This window comes from Bufo bufo, chromosome 5 (assembly GCF_905171765.1).
Source record: "Bufo bufo chromosome 5, aBufBuf1.1, whole genome shotgun sequence".
In the NCBI taxonomy this organism is placed as follows: domain Eukaryota; kingdom Metazoa; phylum Chordata; class Amphibia; order Anura; family Bufonidae; genus Bufo; species Bufo bufo.
Genome location: NC_053393.1, coordinates 240,028,805 through 240,056,049, shown reverse-complemented (window position 1 = coordinate 240,056,049; position 27,245 = coordinate 240,028,805). Strand labels below are relative to the sequence as shown.

The 27,245-nt window shown below is 47.8% G+C and overlaps 1 protein-coding gene across 1 annotated transcript in view; it reads left to right on the top strand.

Moving 5' to 3' along the window:
* Window positions 1-18,056: 18,056 nt before the first annotated feature.
* AVL9 (AVL9 cell migration associated) overlaps window positions 18,057-27,245 on the top strand; it is a 70,148-nt gene continuing 60,959 nt past the window's right edge. The window contains exon 1 of the mRNA XM_040432768.1: window positions 18,057-18,302. Within this exon, the coding sequence (XP_040288702.1) occupies window positions 18,207-18,302 (96 nt within the window). The 5' untranslated portion in view covers window positions 18,057-18,206. The remainder of the gene's footprint in view (window positions 18,303-27,245) is intronic.

The window sequence follows — 27,245 nt, the reverse complement described above, 5'->3', positions numbered from 1 at the left end:
TGAGAAGCTCAGCTGGGAACCCCACTCTCGTGAAGATCCCCAGCAGGGCGTCCGCAACCCTGTCAGCCCTAATGGAGGATAACGCCACTGCTTCCGGGTAGCGCGTCGCGTAATCCACCAGGGTTAATATGAACCGTTTACCCGAACTGCTGGGGATGGCCAGTGGACCAATGATGTCCACGGCCACCCTCCTGAAGGGTTCATCAATTATCGGTAAGGGATTCAATGGAGCTCGGTGACGGTCTCCTGCTTTGCCAACTCGCTGACAGGTGTCGCAGGACCTGCAGTACTTGGCGACATCTGCCCCGAGGCCAGGCCAGAAAAAATTCTGCATCACCCGGGACTTTGTTTTGGTTACTCCCAGGTGACCAGCTAAGGGGATCTCATGAGCCACTTGCAGTAATTGTTCCCTGAACTGCACAGGTACAATAAGCTGCCTCTTGAGTGGCCCCACCCTACTGTCACTGTGGGAGATGTCCTCCTTATACAGTTTCCCATTGTCCCAACACACTCGGTATTTGTCTCCCTCAGTGGGAGGGCTGGCAGCTAACCCTCTTAGCTGCTCCAAGGTAGGGTCATCTCGCAGGGCCTGCTCAAAGGCGGCACTACAAGTCCCAGCCAGCTGTCCTGTGGCGAACAGGGACAGTGGCTGAGGCTCTGACGCGGTTAAGTCCACGGGGTCCGAACCAGTGGAAGGGGACACTTCCACTTGCTCTTCCCCAATGGAGCGTTCCGCTGCGGCTTTTGCAGCCCTGCGAGTGACGGGCAACACAGGCACAATAATGTCATCACATTTAACATTTGCACAACTTGAATCAGTTAAACACATGTCCGCTACCTGTGTACATACACCCGCCATCCCCTCTACATCTCCTGTCGTAGGAGAACTGCTCCCACACACCCCACCTCCCACCTCCCGCGGTCCATCCCCAAGGTTTTCTGATGTTACGCAAACATCCTTGCACAGTACCTCGGTATGTTTAGGGACCTCCATAGGGACGGGTGAGTCCTGTGTGCTTCCAGGGGGCACGTAGCACGAGACCAATCGTCCTAGGTCAGTGCCTAATAAAACATTTGTGGGGATCTCCGCAGAGACTCCCACCTCCCTTACTCCACTCCCAGCCCCCCAATCAAGGAAAACACGAGCTAGGGGAACATTAGGGCTCACCCCCCCAACTCCCGTGATGGTGAGGCTTTTGCCGGGAATAAGGTCTGCGTCATCCACTAGTTCAGGCCGAACTAGTGTGACTTCGGCTCCTGTATCGCGGAAGCCTGTGGTGCACCGGTTGCCCACAGTAACCGACTGTAGGTTGTCTGCGGTGTGTCTTGCAGCTCCATTCACCAACAGCACAGATGATGGGTTGCGGGCAAGCTTGCCAGGGGGTGCTGTCTTCTTCTCCGGGCACGAGTGGCTGAGGTGTCCTGGCTTGCCGCACGCATAGCACTTGCGCACATCTGTCGGTGCTGGCTTGACTCCTTCGGGTCTTTGTGCAGGCCTGTGAAAGGGTCGCTGGACCGGAACCGACAAAGCTGGCCGGGAGGAAGAAGCAGATGAAGAGGTTCCTCCCAGGCGGGACAGAGTGTCTTTGAATGCCCTAGTGCTGGGCATGGCGACGTATTCATCGGCTAGCTCGGCCGCCTCTCGCGCACTCTTCGGCTTGTGCTCACATACATATTTTTGCACATCCGTGGGGCAATTAGAGACAAACTGTTCTCGGACCATCAGATCCGCCAGGGACTGCTTGGTGTCCTCTGTGAGGGGATCAGACCACTGTTGGAAGGTGGTCTGCAACTTGCCCAGATGGTCCATAAAAGTATCTCCGGGCCCTCTCCGCAGGGACCGGAACCGTAAACGGTAAGTCTCTGGAGTCAGCTGGTACTTGACCAGAATAGCCTTTTTGATGACCGCGTAACTGGTACGCTCTGCTAATGGTAGTCCGACCAGGGCCTCCATAGCTTTGCCCTTCAGTGCGGACATTAGATGTCCCGCCCACTGCGGCTCTGGTACCTGGTACTGCTGGCATGAGGTTTCAAAAGCATGAAGGAAAATATCAATGTCACAGTTCTCAGACTCCATCACAGGCAGTTTTGGCTTGACCATCAGGGATGGGCCTGTGGATGTAGCATGCCGGTCGGACCCCTGAAGCTGTACTCGGGCCATGTCCAGTTCATGCCTGCGGACAGCTTCCCGTTCTGCAGCCTCGCGCTCAGCCTGGCGCTCTGCCCGACGTGCCTCCAGCAGCCGAAAATATAAGTCCGGGTTACTGAGCATTAGTTGGTCCAGACCATTTTGGGATGACATAGAGACAGAGTTATGTCCAGCTAGAGGACTGCAAGCCCCAGCAGGCTGTCCTCCTCCTAGTTCATCATCCTCATTCTGGAAGGGGTCACCTGGCTCAGGGGCCCCTGAGTGTCCTCCATTCTCTGAATCCTGCAGGGATGACTCTTGACTCCTCCGTGCACATAACTCCTGGATAAGGACAGTCTTATTTTTCCCATATACTTGGATACCTTTGTGCTCACACAGAGCTGTGATATCAGACACGCTCAGGACGTCATAATTCACGGATTCGGACATTATTGCCAAATAAAAGATAGGACAGAAAACAAGAGAGAGGGGAGGGTACTGTCGTGAATTATTATTCCATCAAAACGAATGCACTGTGCTTCGTCTTCCAGAATTTTTCAATCCTTTAGTACAGAGTTATGGACATAACTTCATGCACTAATATTCTAAGCATACAGAATCCCGTAAGCTGCCACCAGAAAATGTCACGAACTATGGATCCGATCGCTCCGGATCCCACAGCTCTGACGTAGTGGTCTGTGACGGAGTCTGCGCACACACAGAGACCTCACGTGACAGGGGTATTACCATTCGGCTAACACCCCCCCACTACACTTCGGTAACTGCCACCACGTGGGTTCCCGGTCCACGAGCCGACTATCCGGGTCATTCACTATCACACAGATCAGTGGATGAACCGGATATCACTTACTGACCAACCGCAGTCAATCACCCCCAGCTACAATTCCTAAATGCAATTTAACTAACTACCTGGTAACGTCTCTTCAAAGGCAAGGTACGTTGTTCAGCAGCTTAGAATATGGAAGACTTGGCCACTTAGATTTTATAATCTTTAATAAGAGGTAAAAAGCAGTGCATACAAGTCTAATGAAAATGACTATAAATCTACAGAATAATAATAACAATATAAATAATCACGACAGTTCAAATGAAAGGGAAAAAGGTGAAAGAATACTTAGTTTCTCTGGAGGCTTTCAGATGGTCGTTCATATGTCCTTTTTGAATCCTTGCAAACCGCGTTCAGTATGTATCAGGGGAGACCCTCAAAGTTCTTCTGAACAGGGATATGCCGTCAATGTCCAATTAAGTGTATGGTGATGTTCCATGGGTCTCTCGCCTCTGTCCTTGTGCACAGATTTTTATGAACTCTGCCATGGGCAGGAGACTTACTCCTGTCAGCCAATGGCAGCAGAGTGACTGTGAAGCCTAGGGATTGGCCTCCAAGGGTTTTATGACCCCCATCAAAGTTCAGTTCCTACAATGAGGATTATACTTAAGCCTGTATCTCCCTGATACATCGGCATATTTTTATACAGAATACATATTTGCGATCCTTATTTATTTACATACAGAATGAGACCACACACGGTAATGCTGGGACCTGTAGTTCTTCTACCACCCATAGGTGAGCTACAGAATCACATCCTCTGGTCATATTTGATACCCAATTAACCACAATACTCTGTAGAGCCTGGATCTGGTGTCAGAAAGGGCATAAGTTGATTCATAACTGAAATATGAAAGTGGACTGGTTTTATGCCCAGAGCTAATTAAGGGCTATTAGCTCTCCTCAAACCAGACCTGGAAATTAATGACGTCACGCTCCAGCCAGGCTTGACAGCGAGCTGATCTTTATCTTATAGGACAAGATGAGCTGGGCCTGGTATAGCCTTTATGACCTTTTATAGCCGGCCTCACAGAGTAGTGGTAATAAAAGTGTCCATCTATATCATACTTGACCCAGGCTTCAGGAAGATGAGAGTTCACTGTTCTTTTACATAGGCCAGAAGCATACAAAATGGCTACCCAGAGGAATTATGTATGTATGCCGGCACACAAGGGTCCTTTATTTATTTTGTTATAATATGCACCAATTGTATCTCCTTTTCACAGATTATTAAGTAGTTTGAAAATTTCAACGGCTACAGCTGACGCCTCAGATTATTATTTTTAAATGCCCTTTTTGTTATTTATTGCCCTTTTAATGGGGCTCTCCAGGATTTACAGATTGGCAGGGTGCTGACTCCTGACACCGCCAATGATATACCGTATATACTCGAGTATAAGCCGACCCGAGTATAAGCCGAGCCCCTAATTTTACCCCCAAAAAATGGGAAAAATTATTGACTCGAGTATAAGACTAGGGTGGGAAATGCAGCTATAATGCAGAGTGTATGTGTATATAATGCACACACTCTACATTATATACACACACATCTGCAAGAGGGTGACTCCCTGTATTTAATGCAGAGTGTGTGCATTATATACACACACACTCTGCATTAAATACAGGGAGCCATCCACAGATCTCCCCCCTAAACAGTGCCATCCACAGATCCCCCCTAAACAGTGCCATTCACAGATCCCCCCTCCCCATGATGGCACTGTTTAGGGGAGGGGGTATCTGTGGATGGCACTGTAGGGGGATCTGTGGATGGCAGTGCCATCCACAGATCCCCCTACAGTGCCATCCACAGATCCCCCTACAGTGCCATCCACAGATCCCCCTACAGTGCCATCCACAGATCCCCCTACAGTGCCATCCACAGATCTCCCTACAGTGCCATCCACAGATCCCCCTACAGTGCCATCCACAGATCCCCCTACAGTGCCATGCACAGATCCCCCTACAGTGCCATGCACAGATCTCCCTACAGTGCCATCCACAGATCCCCCTACAGTGCCATGCACAGATCTCCCTACAGTGCCATCCACAGATCCCCCTACAGTGCCATCCACAGATCTCCCTACAGTGCCATCCACAGATCCCCCTACAGTGCCATCCACAGATCTTTGCTCCGGTAATACAGGCAGTGCGGGGAGCGGCGCTCACTCACTGACGTCACGCGCCTTCTCCCACTAGGCGGCGCAGGCGCGTGACGTCAGTGATTGAGCGCCGCCCCCCGCACTGCCTGTATTACCAGAGCTAGACTAGACTCGAGTATAAGACGAGGAGGCTTTTTGAGCACAAAAATATGTGCCAAAAAACTCGTCTTATACTCGAGTATATACGGTAACTATTTAAGAAATCCGCAGCGCTCACTGGAGCTCCAGTGAGCATAGCACCCTCTTCGCAGCTAACTAAGCACAGCACCATCCATTTCATAGTGGCTGTGCTTGGTATCGCTGTTTAGACCCATTCACTTGAATGGGGCTGAGCTGCGCCTTTTCAATGTGACTAATGAATGTGACATCACATGGCCTAAGAAGAGGCCGAAGCACTCACAGAGTGCTGAAGCCTCTTCATATAGCTGTTTGGTGGGATTCGGATCGGAACCCCCACCAGATATTGATGACCTATCCTAAGGCTAGGCCATTAATATATAAATCTCAGAATACTCTTTAACAGTAGCACTTGTATAAATTTATTTTGTAGTTTGATCTAGGGTCCATTTAATTTAGTGGTGTAGTTTGGGGTCTGAACTTCTTTGTGGGTTTGTATTAAGTTGGCATTCCCGGATTGGGGTTTGCATTTATGTGCGTTTCTAAAGAGGCTGGGAATGGCTGCAGAAGCAAGGGGTTAAAGATATCTCTGCATGAAACTCTGCTGTCAGTAAAAGCCATCACAGCTGACCTGGCTCATATAGTGAAGAAAGGTAAAGAGAATGGAGCAGATTTACAATTAAAAATACAACAATGTGCGTGCTTTGCACTGCATCTATAAAGTGTGGCTTAGCTTAGCAAAAGGAGCATAGCTCAGAAGCATGACTTAGTAGAAGGGGAGTAGTAAAACTAAGCCAAATTATAGGTGGCGTAAACTTACACTACTCAGTCTAAATATGTGACAGATTTATCATCCAGCATTAGCCACTGTGATAAATCTGGTGCAGTTTAAGACTGTCTAAGTTTATACAATCTTTCTTTTAGACAGTATTAGTAAATCTTTCACAATGTCTACAATGAGAAAACACATAAAGTGGTTGCCCGTTTTGAGAAGAAAACCAGACAACATATGTGATCTGCCTGCACCGCGGTGCACCACTGAAGCCTGGAGCACTTATTCACTCGTATTAGAGTTAGGCCTCATGCACACGACCGTTTTTTTTTTAAGGTCCGCAAAAACGCAGACCCCCCCTCCCTCCCCTGTATTACATTCATTGGTGGCCAGTGCGGCCTCCCCTCTCCCCCCCCTAATTAAAATCACGTTCCGAATCCCCCATCATTGGTGGCCAGTGCGGCCTCACCTCTCCCCCCCCCCCTAGTTAAAATCACGTTCCGAATCCCCCATCATTGGTGGCCAGTGCGGCCTTACCTCTCCCCCCCCCCTAGTTAAAATCACGCTCTGATCGGTAACCATGGCAACCGGGACGCTACTGCAGTCCTGGTTGCCATGGTTACTTAGCAATTTTTAGAAGCATTATACTTACCTGCGAGCTGCGATGTCTGTGACCGGCCGGCGCTCCTCCTACTGGTAAGTGACAGGTCTGTGCTATAAGCAATGCGCCGCACAGACCTTTCACTTACCAGTAGGAGGAGCGCCCGGCCGGTCACAGACATCGCAGCTGGCAGGTAAGTATAATGCTTCTAAAGATTTCTAAGTAACCATGGCAACCAAGACTGCAGTAGCGTCCTGGTTGCCATGGTTACCGATCGGAGCCCCAGCGATTAAACTGGGACTCCGATTGGAACTCTCCACTGCCACCAATGATGGGGGAGCGTGATTTTAACTGGGGGGGGGAGATGTGAGGCCACACTGGCCACCAATGATGGGGGATTCGGAACGTGATTTTAACTGGGGGGGGAGAGAGGGGAGGCCGCACTGGCCACCAATGAATATAATATTGGGGAGGGAGGGGGTCTGCCCCCTCCTGCCTGGCAGCACCTGATCTCTTACAGGGGCCAATGATACGCACAATTAACCCTTTAGGTGCGGCACCTGAGGGGTTAATTGTGCGGATCACAGCCCCCTGTAAAAGATTGGGTGCTGCCAGGAAGCAGGGGGCAGTCATGTACACAGTTCTCACTATATTCTAACTTGAAGCGTCCCCATCACTATGGGAACGCCTCTGTGTTAGAATATACTGTCGGATATGAGTTTTCACGAAGTGAAAACTCATATCTGAAAAAGCTTTTATGCAGACGGATCTGTGTGAAAGTTGCCAACGGCCACGGATCACGGACGCGGATGCCAATCTTGTGTGCATCCGTGTTTTTTCACGGACCCATTGACTTGAATGGGTCCATGAACCGTTGTCCGTCAAAAAAATAGGACAGGTCCTATTTTTTGGACGGACAGGAAACACGGATCACGGCCGCGGATGAACAACGGTGCATTTTCCGAGTTTTCAACGGACCCATTGAAAGTCAATCGGTCTGCAGAAAATCACGGAAAACGGAACAACGGCCACGGATGCACACAACGGTCGTGTGCATGAGGCCTTAGTGTTTTCAGCTGCTTCAGTATTCTTGCCTCCCCTGGCCATTGCATGCAATGGGTATCCCAATCTCAGTAATGAATGGATCTGATGATAATACCCCTTTAAACAACTAGGTGGGCTTTGGCTACATCTTACATGTGGGTTCTATCTCTGGGCTTGAACCTGCACATTCAACATGGCAGGAACAGTGCCCTTTTATTATTGGTAGCACTGAGTAGTTTAGCATCGTTGGCAACTGTGCCACATGTGCTCACCACTGTTATGGCCAACATGAACACCTCCTATACGCATGGAAGACGGGGCTGGTCCTTCTTCCTCTGCCAGTCTGGAATGGAGGGACATAAACACAGGATATTCTTCATGGTTGGCACAATAACCCTGAAAACTGAAACAGCAGCGCCGGGCACTGTTTAGAGCAGCGCTTCAGAGCGCTGCTCTCTTACACCGCGGAAGGGGATAATACTAGTGCGGCGCTGAAGATGAGACGTAGGCCGATTCCCATAGGATTGTATTGGGCATGCGCCGGATCTTGTGAAGTCGGGGACAGTAGTAGCCGCCCAGCGAAGTGAATATTGATGAGCTGGGCGGCGCCTCAAAACGGCAGTTGGGGGTGGCTGACTGGGCAGAAGTGGAGATGAAACGCCGCCCCTTGGGCAGAATGAAGACAATTCAACCAGGTTATAAAACTTCAGTTTACTGTATTTATAAGATGGACAGGGGGTATACTTATATGCTTTTAATACACTTTAGAAGACCTGTACTGTCATATATATACCTAAATATGCTTACACCATTCAGCAGGTTCATCTGAGATGTCCTCCTGTAGCACTTTATCCACCATTGCTATACAATGCAGCACAACCCTGTTGAGTGCTGACTCCAGTCATGTTCACCAGCCATTTGATAATAGGAAGGTGCAATAGCTACTGGCACTATGCTACAAGGCACAGAAGCACCCATCAGCTCCTGAACACTGCAGCCCTCCCTGCTTTTTCTCACACCGAGCTTTCACATGGTCACAGATCTTTGGCTACAAAAGAAGTGTGGTTCTTATACCCTGCATCTTGCAAACACAGTATAATGGATATCATGGCTGTTTTTTGCAAAGAGACAAGGGAAGGTTGTGTCCTGATGAAAGAGTACAGCGGCCAAGTGGGGAGGAGAGGATGGGAGTGGTAGTTTCAGCGATGATAGTGGTTAGAGTACTCATGGTGGGTCTGGTCCTCCCTGGGGCCAGTGCACACTAAATCGAGTAGTGCAACCTTTCTTTCCCTTGGAGCACACCCTGGTGATGATCTCCTGCTGGTTGGTGGTTCAAGGTCCCTTGTGTTGGTGAGTAGTGGGGTGCAAGGCAGGTAGACAGGACTGGGAGTGAAAGGCAATGTGGTACTGTAGCAATGCAGGTGTCACAATCAGAGTGGAGGGGGGGAACTCTACACTGAACACAGGAGGGAAGGGGAACAGTAACTGGGCCTGGAAACTAAGGAAGAAACAGGTCACCTCCTAGACAACCCTAATCCGGGCCCTGACTACCTATCAATATGAATAGACCTTGAAGGTAGCAATATTGGTAAGCAGGATACCTAGGCTCTGATTTCCCTATAAGACCCTGGAATAGGTTTAGGACCAGATACAACCTATTCCTCCCCAGATGGACGAATGGAAGTCTCTGTCTCAGGCCCTGATACAACAACAGGGAATATAACAAATACAAGCAAACGCGACGCTTAACTTCTGTAGAGATGGAAGAACAGGAACACCAGAGAGGATCTCACACCAGCTCAGTCAAACCCAAATAAAGCTATCAACCGCATAGTCAGAAGGGTGGGGTGAGTTAATAAAAGGGTAGAAGTGATGACCACTGAGAAACAGCTGAGAAAAAGGAAGTGGTCATTAACCCTATCAACACTGAATCAAGATAAATCAAGGAGGCTGTTAGATTCCTCCATGCTCAGCCAATCTCCTTGATTTCCTTACATCAGTCACATGAGGAACTGTGATAGTACCCCCCCCCTTCTACGGGTGACCTCCGAGCACCCAGGACTGACCTTATCAGGATGGGCTCTGTGAAAGACCTTCACCAGACGATTCGCATTAACATCGGCAGCTGGAACCCACATCCTCTCCTCTGGTCCGTAACCCTTTCAGTGGACGAGATACTGGAGGGATCTACGGAGAACTCATGAGTCCACAATCCTGCTGATTTGAAATTCTAAATTACCATCCACCATGACAGGAGCGGGAGGCAAGGAGGACGGTTGAACAGGTTCAACACATTTCTTCAACAACGACTTATGAAATACATTATGAATTTTGAAAGCCTGAGGAAGTTCAAGACTGAAGGCTACAGGGTTAAAAATGGCAGTGATCTTATATGGACCAATAAATCTTGGGCCCAACTTCCAAGAAGGTACCTTAAGCTTAATGTTTCTTGTGGACAGCCACACAGAATCACCCACTCTCAGGTCCAGACCAGTCATACGTCTCCTGTCAGACACACGCTTATACCTGTTGCCCATCTTTTTCAGGTTATTTAGAATTTTCCGCCAAATCGAAGACAAAGAAGAGGAAAATCGTTCCTCCTCAGGAATACCGGAAGTTTGAGAACCAGAAAATGTACCAAACTGTGGATGGAATCCATATGCCCCAAAAAACGGCGACTTATCAGTGGACTCCTGTCTACGGTTATTAATGGCAAACTCAGCTAACGACAAGAATGAAGACCACTCCTCCTGGTTCTCCGAAACAAAACATCTCAAGTAAGTAAGTCTTCAGATTCTGATGGGTGCGCTCCGTCTGTCCGTTCGACTGAGGATGAAAAGCCGAAGAAAAAGACAATTGTAGCCCCAGTCGATGGACAAATGCGTCCAAGGTCTGGACGGGATGGGTAACGGAAGAAGAGATCCAGAAGGCCGAGCATGTGTCACCTTAGCACGAGCACAGGTACAACAGGCTGACACATAGTCCTCAACACACTTACGCAGCCCCAGCCACCAAAATCTGTGCGAGATGAGATCGACCATGGATCTACTCCCAGGGTGTCCAGCCAAGACAGTACAGTGATGTTCTTCAAATACCTTATGACGTCTGAAGGAACAAACAATTTCCCTGGAGGACAAGAGTCTGGAGCATCCTCCTGGGCCTCCAACACCTTAGCCTAAAGATCAGGCCATAGGGCAGATATGACTACCCCTTCAGACAAAATAGGACTAGGATCTTTAGAATCAAACCGCCCCCCCTCCCCCCCAGGAAAGCTGCGCGACAAAGCATCCGCCTTGACGTTCTTAACCCCAGGGCTGTAGGTGGCAATGAAGTTAAATCTGGTGAAAAACAGCGACCATTTGGCCTGCCTTGGATTCAGTCGTTTAGCCGACTCAAGGTAAGCCAGATCTTTGTGATCAGTAATTACTGTATTAGGATGAATTGCTCCATCCAAACAATGGCGCCATTCTTCAAAAGCCAACTTAATGGCCAGCAATTCCCCATTTCCCACGTCATAATTTCTTTCAGCAGTTGAAAGTTTTTTAGAGAAAAAGAGCACATGGGCGCCATTTACTATGTGAAGTACCTTGCGACAAAACTGCTCCCACCCCTAACTCGGATGCGTCAACCTCTACAATGAATGGCTGAGACACGTCCGGTTGCACCAGAATAGGGGCTGAAGCAAAACATTCCTTCACAGCAGAAATGGCTTGTAATGCAGCCTCAGACCAAACAGAGAAATCAACCCCCTTCCTAGTCATGTCTGTTAAAGGTTTAACCACAGTTGAATAGTTCAAGATTAATTCACGGTAGTATTTGGTGAATCCCAAAAACCACATAAGCGCTTTCAGGATTTCGGGTCGATCCCAGTCCAACACCGCACGTACTTTCTCGGGATCCATACGAAAACCTGAGGGTGAGAGCAGGTAACCCAGGAATTGGACTTTCTGAATAGCAAAAACACTTTTTTCCATCTTCGCATACAATTTATTCTCTCTTAGGATCTGTAACACTTGTCTCACATGGTCCTTATGAGTCTCCATGTCTGGAGAATAAATTAGTATGTCATCCAGATATACAACAACAAATCTCCCCACCAGATGATGAAAGATGTCATTGATAAAGCGTTGAAAAACGTCTAGAGCGTTGTTTAACCCAAAGGGCATGACTAGGTTTTCAAAATGACCTCAGGGGTATTAAATGAGGTCTTCCACTCATCACCCTCCCTGATCCTTACCAGATTATATGCCCCCCTCAGATCCAATTTAGAGTTCAAGTTGTTCACATATGAATATTAGTATTACAGTGAGCGGGGCCCGGTGTAATAGAATACAGTGACTGCACCGGGCCCCGCTGCCATTACAACACCAGATGCCGGCCCCCAGACCCTGTATTGGGGATCATTCACTCACAGGGACACTGTTATGGGGGGATCTGTGGATGACACATATATAGCATAAGGTGCTATATATGTGTCACCCACAGATCCCCCCCCACAACAGTGTCATCCACAGAGCCCCCACAACAGTGCCATCCACAAAGCCCCCATAACAGTGCCATCCACAGAGCCCCCATAACAGTGCCATCCACAGAGCCCCCATAACAGTGCCATCCACAGAGCCCCCACAACAGTGCCATCCACAGAGCCCCCACAACAGTGCCATCCACAGAGCCCCCACAACAGTGTCATCCACAGAGCCCCCACAACAGTGCCATCCACAGAGCCCCCACCACAGAGCCCCCATAACACCTTTTGGTTCAAAATATTTTTTAATTTGGCTATTCCCCACCCCTCTTGTAATTGTTCCGCTACTTGTGCGCTGCGCGGGAATGAGTTCAGTCACTTCGGTGGGCAATCTCGTTCTGCAGCGCGTGATCCCGCAAGACCCGCCGCTGTAGATCACGGGTCTCGCGGGATCACGCGCCGCAGGATGGGATTGCGCACCGAAGTGACTGAACTCATGCCCATGTAGCCCGCAAGTAGCGGATCAGTGGAACAAGTACAAGGTGGGTGGGGGATGATCTGTGGGGTTGCCCAGACGGCTAGGCCCTTCACAGTAGTTATTAACCCCTTTCAGCAGTCCCCCATTCACGGAAGGGGGGACTGCTGAAAGGGATTAATAACTACTGTGAAGGGCCTCCCCCCCTTTCACAGTAGTTATGCCCAGATATGTGCCCCCTTCACAGTAGTTATGCCCACACTTCTTCTAACAGAGGCTCACTAATGGACGCTGAGATTAGATCACCCCATACGAAAGCATTGAATCAATGCTTTCCTATGGGGAAAAATCTGACCCTGGAGGTCATCATGCAGGGTGTGAGGACGTCCAGCGTCAGATACCGGACCAAAGGTCTGTTACTCCAGGAAGCCCTCAGGTGGCTGCCAGCCACTAGAGACTGACTTATTGCTGGAACGTAAACAATGCAGTTTCTCTATAACATTGCAGTTCGATTTGCAAAAGGGACACTGTACCCAGACCACATCAATGAGCTGAAGTGGTCTGGGTGCCTTTTGTGTCACTTTGAAATCTTATTAAAGATTGTGTAGGGTGTGGCTGGAGGCGGGGCATGGAGGCGGGACAAGGGTGGGGCTTGCAGCAGAACATGGGTGGGGCCTGTAAGGGGGCCCTTGATTTATTTTGCCCGGGGGCCCTGAGGGTTCTCAGTCCGCCCCTGGATATTCATAAATTCCTGCTCTCCCTGCCCACCTTCTGATTATTTACCACCTTCTACCTAGTTTTTTCCCTTTCTGTCTAGGAGAGAACTGCCAATCATCAGCAGATGGGCAGGAGAGCAGGAGATTATGAATAACCAGGACTCTTCTCAGGTAGATTTGACTCTTTTCAAGGCCTGGGCTGCAATGATTATGATGCTGGTTCTCACCAACCACTTACTTTTAGCTCATGTGTGACACACCGCTGACATCAGCATTTCTGTCACTATTTTATGCTGCACTCAGTGAGGTCAGCATACAGTTGATGACAGGTTCCCTTTAAGTTCACCTGTAAAGGTCAGAGTGCATTTTAGGTTCATCCTGAAATTTCACCCACAAGCTAAATATCTCTAACTTTTTGTGAGAAGTGTATATCCTTCTGATTGACATCTTCTGCTCTATAAATTGCTGCCTGCAGATTAATTTGCATTTTCACAGCAACATTTTCTCTTTAACCAATTGGATACTGGAGGTTTTTTTCATTTTTTCCCTCCATGTTTTCACAGACCCATAACTTTTTTACTTTTCCATTCACAAAGCCGTATAAGGGCTTGTTTTTTGCATTACAATTTGACATAAAATATAGTGGGAAGCGGGGAAAAAATTTCAAATGGGGTGAAATTGGAAAAAAAATTGCATTTCCATCACATTTTTACGGGATTTGTCCCTATGTCGTTCTCTATGCAGCAAAACTGTACCCTATATTCTCTGGGTCAATACAATTACAATGATACCACATAGGTATAGGTTTTTTGTTTTAATAAAGATTATTATTTTTTTACTTAACATATTCTGGCCCCCATACCTTTTTTCATAGTTATGTTTACCAAGCTGTGTGGAGGGTAATTTTTCTCTGTAGTTTTTATTGATAATATTTTGTAGTGTGTGACTTTAATCACATTGAATTCAATTTTTTGGGGTAAATGAAGCGATGAAAAAATGGTGAATTGGCCGTTTTTTTTTCCCCATTACGACATATTGGATAAATATTTTCATATTTTAATAGTATGGGCATTTTTGGATGCAGAGATGCTCATGGTGTATTTTTTTATTATGTATTTATTTTTTTATTCAAGGGAAAACAGGGTGATTTAGGGTACTTTCACACTAGCGTTATTCTTTTCTGGCATTGAGTTCCGTCCTAGGGGCTCAATACTGGAAACTAACTGAACAGTTTTATCCTAATGCATTCTGAATGGAGAGCAATCCGTTCAGGATGTCTTCAGTTCAGTCTTCTTGACTTTTCAGGATGGAGCTAATTACCGCAGCATGCTGCGGTTTTATCTCCGTCCAAAATTCCGGAACACTTGCCATTGAAATGCATTAATGCCGGATCTGGCCTGTGTGTTCCCTCAAAACGGATCCGGCATTGCGGTCTGCGTGTGCTCAGATCGCAAAAATGTGGGGAAAAAAATGGCGGATCTGTTTTTCCGGATGACACTGGAGAGAATGATCCGGCATTTCAATGCATTTGTCATACGGATCAGGATCCTGATCCGTCTGACAAATGCCATCAGTTTGCATATGTTTTGACAGATCCGGCAGGCAGTTCCAGCGACGTAACTTCCTGCCGGATTCCTCTGCCGCAATTGTGAAAGTACCCTTAAATTTTTATACTTTTTTATATACCTTTTTTTAGCCTCTCTAGGAGGCTACAATATTCACTAGTTATATTTTTTTTAGCTTACACTGTATTTCCATAGAACTACAGTCTAAGCCAGCGGTGGCGAACCTATGGCACGGGTGCCAGAGGCGGCACTCAGGTCTCTGTATGGGCACCCGCACCCTGGAAAAAGTCTATGGTGTACCAATATGCCTTAGAGCTTTCCTGCCATTCATTAGCGCAGGCGCACTATGAACGGCTCAGGAAGCACACTGAATGCAGGCAGGTTATTATAGCTAAATGATAAAGTACATGGAAGATACACTATATTGGACTATAGTATTCAGGTTAAATTGCTGTGTTGGCACTCTGCACTAAATAAGTGGGTTTTGGCTTGCAGTTTGGGCACTTGGTCTCTAAAAGGTTCACCATCACTGGTCTAAGCTCTATTTGTGGTTATCCTATGTTGGCCTGTCACCTGCAGGCTTCCATAGGAACTGCATCTCTAATATGCTGGGTTTCTTCAGAGACACTCAGCGCATTAGATTGAAGGATCGACTTTCCCGATCACCACACGGGTGAGCCAGTCCTCACTTGAGACGCATGCGTGCTTCTGTAAGGACCCATATTATTGCTCTGTATACCTTTGAGTCATATGTATATACTTGTGTATGAGAGAATCATGGGTCGGTCATGTGGTAATTTTCACTAGGCACATAGATATCAAGGTCATAGATATAGGGGTGGAATGGGAACGTAAAGCGGCCCTGGAAACGTAAAAGTGGCCCCATGTTGTAGGAAGGGTTTCCACCTTTCCCAACAAAAATACAGTCTAAGTTAAGCCACACCCCAAAGGGGGGGGGGGGTGATTGTGGTGTGGCTTAACACAGGGTGTTAAGTGGCTGTCAAACTGTGACTCTGAATAATATTAATGCCCCCCAGTAATATTAATGCCGACATTAGTGCCCCCCAGCATTAACAATGCCCCTATTAGGGCCCCCAGTAATAGTAATGCCCCCATCAGCACCCCCTAGAATGAATACTGTCCCCATTAGTGCCCCCAGTAATATTAATTCCCCCATTAGTACCCCCCAGTAATCTGTGATTTTAGTAAAAACATAGCACACTTTATTTATTATTTTTTAAATATGACATTGAGGACATGACTTCATATCCCTTGTTTTGTGTCAACGTTACCTTCAGATTGCAAGAAGACAATTATTTATTTATTAAACTATAGAAACCAAAACATAATAGTGATCTTGGAGGAAAACTTCAGCCTGTATCCATAACCTTTCGGAGTGTCCCTATAGATGATAGTAAGCGCCACCTGGAAAGAAGAATACATGAGAAATCCATTACAGAGGAGGTAGTGAGGGTACTAAGTATGCACATTCTTATCTATGGCATCAAATAGTTTAATGTGAATAACTTTTGGTATGTTTTATCAAATGATCCAAAATCTTCAGAATATGTTGGCATAGAGAGTGTCTAGTAGGATGGGAAGTTTGGGGGAAATCGGTTAACATCTAAGTTGTTTTATTTACGTTAAGCTCCCCAAAAAAACAAGCTTAATGTCACTCATTTGCCTTGCGGGTAGTCAAAATCCATGAAACTTCCAGGATAGGTTTGGAAAGCTGAGATCTTAGGTTGTGCAAAGGCAATTGATTGAGGTTTAGGCACATTATGGTGCATTAAGCCATTTTCACATTAAATGTTTTAGGATGTCCCGAATAATGACCCCATTAGTGCCCTCCAGGAAGAATAATGCCTCCCATTAGTGCCCCCTGTAAGAATAATGCCCCCATTAGTGCACCCTTCTTTACTTCTGCCCAAAAGAAAAAAAAGCACTTCCCTCCTCCATTTGCTCGCATAGCTGTGAACACCCTCTGCTGACTGGAAGCTCAGGACAGGACCTGCACTCCAGTGTGATGACGTCTCACAGGTCCTGTCCTGAGCCTCCAGTCAGCAGAATGAGCAAATCGAGGAGGTGAGTGCTTTTTTTTTATTAGCACAAGGGGGAGTGGGGGGGAGGTAAAGGTAATGGAAGCGCTCATTAGTAGCAGTCCTTGTAGGAAAATACAAAAATATTACCGGCCGGGTGGCAACCCTAAGGCTAGGGCTAATGATAGTCTATGGCAGGGCTGGCCAACCTGTGGCTCTCCAGCTGTTGTAAAACTACAACTCCCACCATGCCCTGCTGTAGGCTGTCTGGGCATGCTGGGAGTTGTAGTTTTGCAACAGCTGGAGAGCCACAGGTTGGCCAGCCCTGGTCTATGGTGTTGCACTGCAACGTGCTGCGACACGACTCTTGGGTGGATTTTTTGCTACTGTCGTGTCACAGTCGCAGCACGTTGCAGTGCGACACCATAGACTATCATTAGAAAAATTGTCGTGCGACATTGGTGCGTCAGAGACAACTGAAGGAGGCGGGGCCAGCGATACTGTAGTGCAGAAGCAAATACCGCAGTTTAGAGCAAAATACTACCGCCCTCGCTGCAGTATTCAACTGCATCACTGTCTTGAGGAGGGCAGCTGCCATCCAGGTGTATAAGTAGTACCTGATGCTCTACATTAATAATGCTGACTGCTGAGAGCATCAAAACATTCTGTACTCGGCCAGCGGCTTGTCGGGTCTGCACCAGGCACTCTGATTTCTGATCCCCATATGCTTTGCAATTCCACAGAATACACAAGATGAACAGTCTGCGCTGCATTTATTTTGTACCAATGCTAGCTATTAGTCTGTCAGGATTTCGGCGCCCCTGACACAATCCATGACGTAGAACTGTTGCTGCTCCCGCTCTCCATATGTCCCGCACGTTCATGAGGTAACCCTACCCAACCAGTTTCCTAGAGAACATAGGTTCAGTCATGTGACCCAGAGCTCGCAGCATCAGCCTCTCCCACATCAGTCATCACACAGCCTCTGACTGGGCTGAGCTCTCCCTCCAGCCAATCCCGTCACTCATATGCGGTCACGCGGTCGCTTAGCTTAGGGGGCGGGCAGTCGCGGTGACGTCATTTCTGAGCCTGTCACTGACATGTGACTGGAGGCCATCAGTAGGAAGGAGGGAGGCAGGGCAGGTCTGTATGGCAGGCAGAGGCGTGGACTGCGCACCAGGCGAGACAAGCTTAGTGACTGGTATAACCGTACGGAGCCCGTCGGAAAAGGGTAAACATTAGGCGTCCCCTTGGTGGACTGTCTCGGTGACGTCACACATGGATGCCCAGGTTGGGCAGGAGAACCCTTGGAGCAGAGCGGGGCCTGTGCTGCATATTGTGGTGGTGGGCTTCCATCATAAGAAGGGCTGCCAGGTGAGTGGCACCTGTGGCATCTGCTGCTACTTCCCCTGTTATACAGGACATACTAGGTGCTCCCCGGCTGTTTTATGTATGTGTACTGACACTACATCTCCCATCATGCACACCTGCTTGGCTGTTCTCTGAACTCCCACAGAAGTGAAAGGGGCATGCTGGGAGTTGTAGTTTCACAACATTGTAGCGTGCCGGAGGTTGCTGATCCCTGCTCTATGCAGTAGGGATTGTACACAGGCTGGAAATGCGTGGGCAGTTTTAGAATGAGAAGTAACTGATCAGTTATTGATACTCTGCACATCAGGCCAGATTAATCTATACTGGTCGAATAGCCCATGGCAACCAATCAGATTCCACCTTTCATTATTCAGAGCTCCTTTGGAAAATGATAGGTGGAAGCTGATTGGTTGCTCTGGGCAGCTAAGCCAGTTCTACTAAATCTCCCCCACCATGTAAAGGCTCTAGCACCCTGCCCATAGCTGCCTCATGCACACAACTGTGTCCGTTTTGCGGTCCACAAACTGCCATTCCGCAAAATACTTATGCCATTCGTGTGCCATCCACGTTTTAATTTCTTTCTTTTTTTTTGTTGTGCACTCATTGATTGTGTTTTGTATTTTGCAGACAAATTCTATCTTTTTGCGGAACGGACATATGGATGCGAAAAGCACACGGATGATCTGCGTGCTTCCCACATCCATATGTCCATTCTGCAAAAAGATAGAACATGTCATGTGGCCACAAAATGCAGTTTACAGACCCAATGCATCACTGGTGGTATCCGTGTTTTGCAGATCCGCGGTTTTCAAACTGCAAAACGGACATGCGCATGAGGCCATAGACATAGATAGTGCAGTTCACTGGAGACCACCCAGCCGGCTGTGTACAAGTGAAAGGGACAGGTTACTAATCCTGTTTAAGGCTGAAGGCACATAAGAGGCACACAAATTTCCATGCAGATTTATGTGCGTTTCTGCAGCATGTCCACACCAAAAATCTGCAATGTCTATCAGTGTTTTTTGGTGCGAATTAGATGTGGTTTTGAAACAGATCTCACATCTCGCCTTCACGTTCCCCTGTTTTTTTTTTTTTTTTTTTGTTTTTTGCGGACAGTATGTGGAACCATTCATTTCAATGGGTCCAGGGGAAAAAGCAGAAGTTACTCCGTGTGCATTCCGTTTCCGTATGTCCGTAAAAAAAACAGAACATGTCCTATTATTGTCCGCATTATGGACAAGGATAGTACTAGGGATCGACCGATTATCGGTTTGGCCGATATTATCGGCCGATATTGAGGATTTTGAACGTTATCGGCATCTATTTTGCCGATATACCGATAACGTATTGGGAACACAGAACGCGCTGCTCTCAGCGCGTTCTGTGTTCCCTCCGCAGCACAGGGGAGAAGGAAGCAGTGTCTCCTCCCCCTGTGATGCCGCTGCCGCCAATGACAGGACGGAAGACAAGAGGAGGGGAGGGGCTGTGGCCGCTGCGCCACCAATGAAGATGAGTCTTTCATTAATTCAAATACAGGAGGCGGGAGCTGGCTGCAGAATCACATAGCCGGCTCCCGACCTCTATGAACGGCAGCTGCGGTCCGCGGTAGTTAACCTCTTAGGTGCCGCGGATCGCAGCTACCGCTCATAGAGGTCGGGAGCCGGCTATGTGATTCTGCAGCCAGCTCCCGCCTCCTGTATGTGAAAGAGAGGTATCTTCATTGGTGGCGCAGTGCGCCCCCCCCCCCCCCCCCTCAAGCAGTGCGCCCCCCACCCCAATAGTAAAAACATTGGTGGCGCAGTGCGCCCCCCCCCCTCAAGCCCCCTAGTATTAGTCATTGGTGGCGCAGTGCGCCCCCCACCCCCATCCCAATAGTAAAAACATTGGTGGCGCAGTGCGCCCCCCCCCCCCCAGTTCTAATCATTGGTGGCAGTGGCCACAGGATCCCCTCTCCCCTGCTCCTCCGATCGGAGCCCCAGCAGTGTAAGCCTGGGGCTCCGATCGGTTACCATGGCAGCCAGGACGCTATTGAAGCCCTGGCTGCCATAGTCAGCTCCATGCTGCTGTGTGCACAGAGCACAGGTCAGCAGGGAGAGTGCGAGATCCTATTCACTCTGATAGAGATCTATCAGGGTGAATGGGACAAGGGTTCTAGTCCCTAAGGGGGCTAAAAGTTAGTAAAAAAAAACAAAACACAAAAATATTAAGTATAAATGAAAAAGATTTACAAAAAAAATAAAATAATAATACACGTTAACAATAAACATTAATTTTCAGCAGATTTGTGTAGGAAATTTTTTTTTTTCCTCAAAAATAAAAAAACCCAGAATATCGGTATAAATTATCGGCTATCGGCCTGAAAGTTGACAAATTATCGGTATCGGCCCTAAAAAATCTATATCGGTCGATCCCTAGATAGTACTGTTCTATTAGAGGCCAGATGTTCCATTCCGCAAAATACGGAATGCACACGGACGTCATCCGTATTTTTTGCGGACTGCAAAATACATACGGTCGTTCCATGCATTGGGGACCGCAATTTGCAGTCTCCAATGCACGGGCAACATCTGTACAGCTGCCGCAACGATTCCAGAACCATTCAACCTGAATGGGCCTGTGATCTGTCCGCACCGCAAAAAAAAAAAAAAATTTCAGTTTTTTTTTTTTTTGCGGTGCGGAGGCACGGACAGAAGCACTCTGTGGGGTTCCGTGCCTCCGTTCCACACCGACCATCTGGATTGCGGACCCATTCAAGTGAATGGGTCCTCATCTGTGATGCGGTGAGCACACCGCCATTGCCCGCATATTGTGGACCGCAATACGGGCATGGCCAAACAGTGCCCGTGTACATGAGTCCTAACTTTAACCACCTATTGGTTGGTTTACTTTAATCTGTTCCCTCAGTACAGGTGCATCTCAATAAGTTAGAATATCATCAAAAAGTTTAATATCAGGAATTCAATCAAGAGAGTGAGACTCCCATCCTATAGATTCATTACACACAGAGGGATCCATCCCAAGTCTTCATTCTTTTCACGTTGATAATTATGGCCTATAGCGAATGAAAACCCAAAAGTCAGCATCTCAGAAAATGACAATAGTGTTTAAGACCAATTCAAAAATGATTGTTAATACAGAAATGTTGGCCTACTGTAAAGTATATACAGTATATGCACTCAGTACTTGGTCTGGGCTCCTTGCATCAGTGTGGTGTGGGGATGATCAGCCTGTGGCACTGCTGACGGGTTATGGAAGCTTTGATAGTAATCGTCTGGATTGTTGGGTCTGGTGTCTCATCATCATCTTTTTGACAATACTCCATAGATTCTCTATGGGGGTTTACGTCAGGCTAATTTGCTGGCCAGTCGAGCACATTGATATTGTGTATATTGGTACTTTTGGCAGTGTGGGCAGGTGCCAAGTCCTGTTGGGAAATGAAATCAGCATCTCCATAAAGCCTGTCAGCAGAGGGAAGCATGAAGTGCTCTAAAATTTCCTGGTAGACATCTGCACTGACTTTGGACTCGATATAACACAGTGGATCATAGCAGCAGATGACATGACTCTCCAAACCATCACTGACTTCACCCTGGACCTCAAGCAGCTTGAACTGTGTGCCTCTCCACTCTTCCACCCTGGGACCTTGATTTCCAAATGAAATGCATAATTTGCTGAAAACAGGACTTTGGACCACTGAGCCACCAAGAGTCCAGTTTTTATATATTTTTTTTTCCTTAGCCCTGGACACTTCTGACGTCACTGGGTCATGAGTGGCTTGACACAAGGAATGCCACCATGTAGCCTGTGTCCTTGATACATCTTGAATGGCCTTTTATTGACAATCCTTTTCAAGGCTGTGGTGATCCCTGTTGCTTGCGCACCATTTTCTACCACACTTTCTCCTTCCACTCAGCTTTCCATTAATATACTTGGATACAGCACTATGTGAACAGCCAGCTTCTTTAGCAATGATCTTTTGTCGCTTGCCCTCCTTGTGGAGGGTGTCAGTGACTGTCTTCTGGACAACTGTCTAGTCAGCAGTCTTCCCCATAATTGTGTAGCCTACTGAAATAGACCGAGGGACCATTTTAGGCTACTTTCACACTTGCGTTCGGAGCGGATCCGTCTGGTGTCTGCACAGACGGATCCGCTCCTATAATGCAAACGATGGTATCCGTTCAGAACGGAACCGTCTGCATTATATTTCACCAAAAAAATCTAAGTGTGAAAGTTAGGCCTCATGCACACGACCGTTTTTTTGCGGTCCGCAAAAACGGGGTCCGTGATCCGTGTCCGTTTTTTCTTCCGTGGGTCTTCCTTGATTTTTGGAGGATCCACGGACATGAAGGAAAAAGTCGTTTTGGTGTCCGCCTGGCCGTGCGGAGCCAAACGGATCCGTCCTGACTTACAATGCAAGTCAATGGGGACGGATCCGTTTGACGTTGACACAATATGGTGCAATTGCAAACTGATCCGTCCGCCATTGACTTTCAATGTAAAGTCAGGAGTCCCTATTATACCATCGGATCGGAGTTTTCTCCAATCCGATGGTATATTTTAACTTGAAGCGTCCCCATCACCATGGGAACGCCTCTATGTTAGAATTTACCATCGGATTTGAGTTAGATCGTGAAAACTCATATCCGACAGTATATTCTAACACAGAGGCGTTCCCATAGTGATGGGGACGCTTCAAGTTAGACTATACTACGAACTGTGTACATGACTGCTGCCTGGCAGCACCCGATCTCTTACAGGGGGCTGTGATCCGCACAATTAACCCCTCAGGTGCGGCACCTGAGGGGTTAATTGTGCGTATCATAGCCCCCTGTAAGAGATCAGGTGCTGCCAGGCAGGAGGGGGCACACCCTCCTCCCTCCCCAGTTTTAAATTCATTAGTGGCCAGTGCGGCCCCCCCTCCCTCCCCTGTATTACTGTACATGCATTGGTGGCCAGTGGGCCCCCCCTCCCTCCCCTGTATTACTGTACATTCATTGGTGGCCAGTGCGGCCCTCCCCCTCCTAATTTTTGGTGCAAAAGGGTGAATTAAGCCAAACCCTATTATCTGCTACGTCACATCTCTCAGCAAGTGATGCACAGTTCTTAAAGGGGTTGTCCCCATGCGAGCGCTGCTTTCTGGTCTTTACACTACGCGTTGTCTCCTGTGGTGCGGTAGTGTAGTTTGATTACAAGTATTTCAAGTGAATGGAGCGAGTACTTGTACTAAATTACACTTCCAAGACGAAGCGCTGTGCAATGAAGTGGAAGCGACGCTCATGCCCCCCATGTATCTCATCACCCATGGGGGACATGTCGCCGCGGCCAAACAGAAAGTTTACGAGCAGCGAGAGGCCCTGTGCAGAGGCGGTCACACATTTAACGCTGCCTAATGCACAAGTGGTCGTCTATCTCTGGCAGTTCCACAGAGTTCAATGGTGTAGCAGCGCACATTTGTGACTAGCGCTCTATTTAAACAGGGAATGTAGGACCCTATACTCGCAAACAGACCCTTGCCGATCAGGCACTTATGGATAGGGGGTAAGTTCTGCGCGACCCTTCAAGTCTTGTCTGTGGAGTCTTGTCTGTGGAGTCTTGTCTGTGGAGTCTTGTCTGTGGAGTCTTGTCTGTGGAGTCTTGTCTGTGGAGTCTTGTCTGTTATTCCATTCCATTCCATTCCCTTTTTAATTACCAATATATACCCAATATTGGGGATGGCAGCCATCTTTTAGCAGACACTAGACCTCACTGCGGTCAAAGTCACTTTGCCTCCATAGTTTGCATGTGCGTTAGAGCAGGACTTTGAGTTAAGAAGTACTTCAGACAAGCTGTTGACATGTCAGAAGTATCAGTTTGGCAATGGGCCCCCTTTGAACACTGAAACAAATGGCCATACGTGCTTGGTTTGTGGCTCCTATACCGCTAACTAGCTTTCCAAGGAACCGCAGAACAAAGCTGATGTCAGCTAAAGAGTGACAGTGCCCAGAGACCGGTGGGAGTCTCAACACCTAGACCCCACAGATCAAAACTGTGGGGCCTATACTCTACTTTTGTGTGTGTCACAATTGTGGCCTGCTCCATCAAAAGCCGTATTAGGGCCCCATTCACAAGACCGTATTTTCTGCATCCGATACACATTCTGTGCGGGTCGGATGCGGACCCATTCACTTCAGCATCCGTATGTCCGTTCCGTGGCCTCGCGAAAAAATATAACCTGTCCTGTTCTTGTACGTTTTACGGACAAGGATAGGACTGTTCTTTTGAGGGCAGGACGTTTTGTTCCGCAAAATGTGGAATGCACATGGCTGGTATCCATGTTTTGCATATCCGCAAAACAGTCTACGGTCGTGTGCATAAGCCCCTATAGATATATTGCTCCCAGGCGCCACATGGTAGCATCATATGGCGGCACAAAGAGTGTTGAGTTGTCATACTCTTGTCACCTTATACATCTTTCTACTTCCAAGATTTTAGTTATGTAACTACCATACTGTAATGTTTTATTACCCAGGCGTGCCATGTATGGTATCATTACTGTTACGCCCATCATAACAATAAGCTCTTAAATAAGGTGATGTCTGCAGTTTGTGGCACATTGGGGGTCATTTATTAAGGGACTTGTGATTATTTTAGTCGAAAAATGGTCGCAGCCAGTGTGACAATATTTAGTTGCACGGCCGGTTTAACGCTGTGTTGGGCAGGAAGGGGGCAGAGTGGGTGTTGTGTCGGGTGCCATGCTGGGACTCCAAGCCCAGCTAATTTACTAACATGTACGCCTGGAAAGAGGCGTAAGTGCTGGGGATGGTGTGGTTTTTCCGCCAGGCGCAAGGACTGCCTTGTCATATATAAAATAAGATGAAGATTTTTCTATTCTCGGTCATATAGATCATTTGTAAACCGTGAGGGAATGAAATGGCTGGTTCCAAGATACCAAACTCCAGTACATGGACCTGTAACGCCCTACGCGGATGTGGCCGTGGGAGACTGCTCTGCGTTTTCTTCAAAGCTGTTTAGGCCAAGTTCACCCAGAGTGTTTTCTCTGTGGGAAAAAAAACTTGGAATCCTCTTCAAAATTCAATATGGTTTTAGATCCTGCCCCTTTCAATGGGAAGTTTGGGTGTGGTTTTGAAATGAACATTGGCGGCAGCGGTCACATGTTCTCAGCTTGACCTCACTGCTGCCCCCGCCCAAGAGAAGCCGAGTCTGGTTCTAAAGAGGGTTGTCTGGTTCCATGCTGGAAATGGGATCCATGCCGGATCTGGCAATTCCTGTATTTCATTCCTTCACCAGGACAGAATACCGGAATTCATGTACTGTATGTAAGATTATGGCAGTGGGCTTGTACAAAGCGGCATTACATTTTTTTTTACAGTTTGGTTTCATGTTATTGATCAAGAACTGTAAAACTTCCCTCGTAGGAGAGACTTTCTTCTTAAGTAATGCACTTTCATCTCCATCTACTTGGATCTAATGGCTGCGGTGCCCGGCTTACTGTCTTCTGATGCCATCATTAAACGGATTGTCTCACTATCATGTAGAGAGAGTTAATACAAGGCAGTTAGGGTACTTTCACACTTGCGTTGTTTGATTCCGGCAAGCAGTTCCGTTGCCAGAAGGACTGATCCGGCACTAATTCATTCCTATTGAAAAAAATGAAGTATCCGGCATTCAGGCAAGTCTTCCGTTTTTTTTTTGCCGGAGATAAAACAGTAGCATGCTACGGTTTATCTTTTGCCTGATCAGTCAAAATGACTGAACTGAAGACATCCTGATGCATCCTGAACGGATTACTCTCCATTCAGAATGCATGGGGATATGCCTGATCAGTTCTTTTCCCCTAGGAAGGAACTCTATGCCGGAAAAGAAAAACGCTAATGTGAAAGTAGCCTTAGGGCTCTTTCACACTTGCGTTCTTGTCTTCCGGCATAGAGTTCCGTCGTCGGGGCTCTATGCCGGAAGAATCCTGATCAGGATTATCCTAATGCATTCTGAATGGAGAGAAATCCGTTCAGGATGCATCAGGATGTCTTCAGTTCCGGAACGGAACGTTTTTTGGCCGGAGAAAATACCGCAGCATGCTGCGCTTTTTGCTCCGGCCAAAAATCCGGAACACTTGCCGCAAGGCCGGATCCGGAATTAATGCCCATTGAAAGGCATTGATCCGGATCCGGCCTTAAGCTAAACGTCGTTTCGGCGCATTGCCGGAGCCGACATTTAGCTTTTTCAGAGTGGTTACCATGGCTGCCGGGACGCTAAAGTCCTGGCAGCCATGGTAAAGTGTAGCGGGGAGCGGGGGAGCAGTGTACTTACCGTCCGTGCGGCTCCCCGGGCGCTCCAGAGTGACGTCAGGGCGCCCCAAGCGCATGGATCATGTGATCACATGGATCACGTCATCCATGCGCATGGGGCGCTCTGACATCATTCTGGAGCGCCCGGGGAGCCGCACGGACTGTAAGTATACCGCTCCCCCGCTCCCCGCTCCTACTATGGCAACCAGGACTTTAATAGCGTCCTGGGTGCCATAGTAACACTGAACGCATTTGGAAGACGGTTCCGTCTTCAAATGCTTTCAGTACACTTGCGTTTTTCCGGATCCGGCGTGTAATTCCGGCAAGTGGAGTACACGCCGGATCCGGACAACGCAAGTGTGAAAGAGGCCTTAGGCTACTTTCACACTAGCGTTGTTTAAATCCGGAGTTCAATGCCGACACCGGAACTGCCCGCCGGATCCGGAAAAACGTGTGAAAACGGATTACATTTGAATCCTGATCAGGATTTTGATCACAGTGAAAAAATGCATTGGAAAAAACGGATCCGCCATTTATGGACTTTAATCTGGCAAACTGATCAGGCAAACTTTATGCAAACGCATGTCATTTTTTCTGACTGATCAGGATCCTGATCAGTCTGAAAAATGCATTGCAATACTGGATCCGTTTTTCCGGTGTC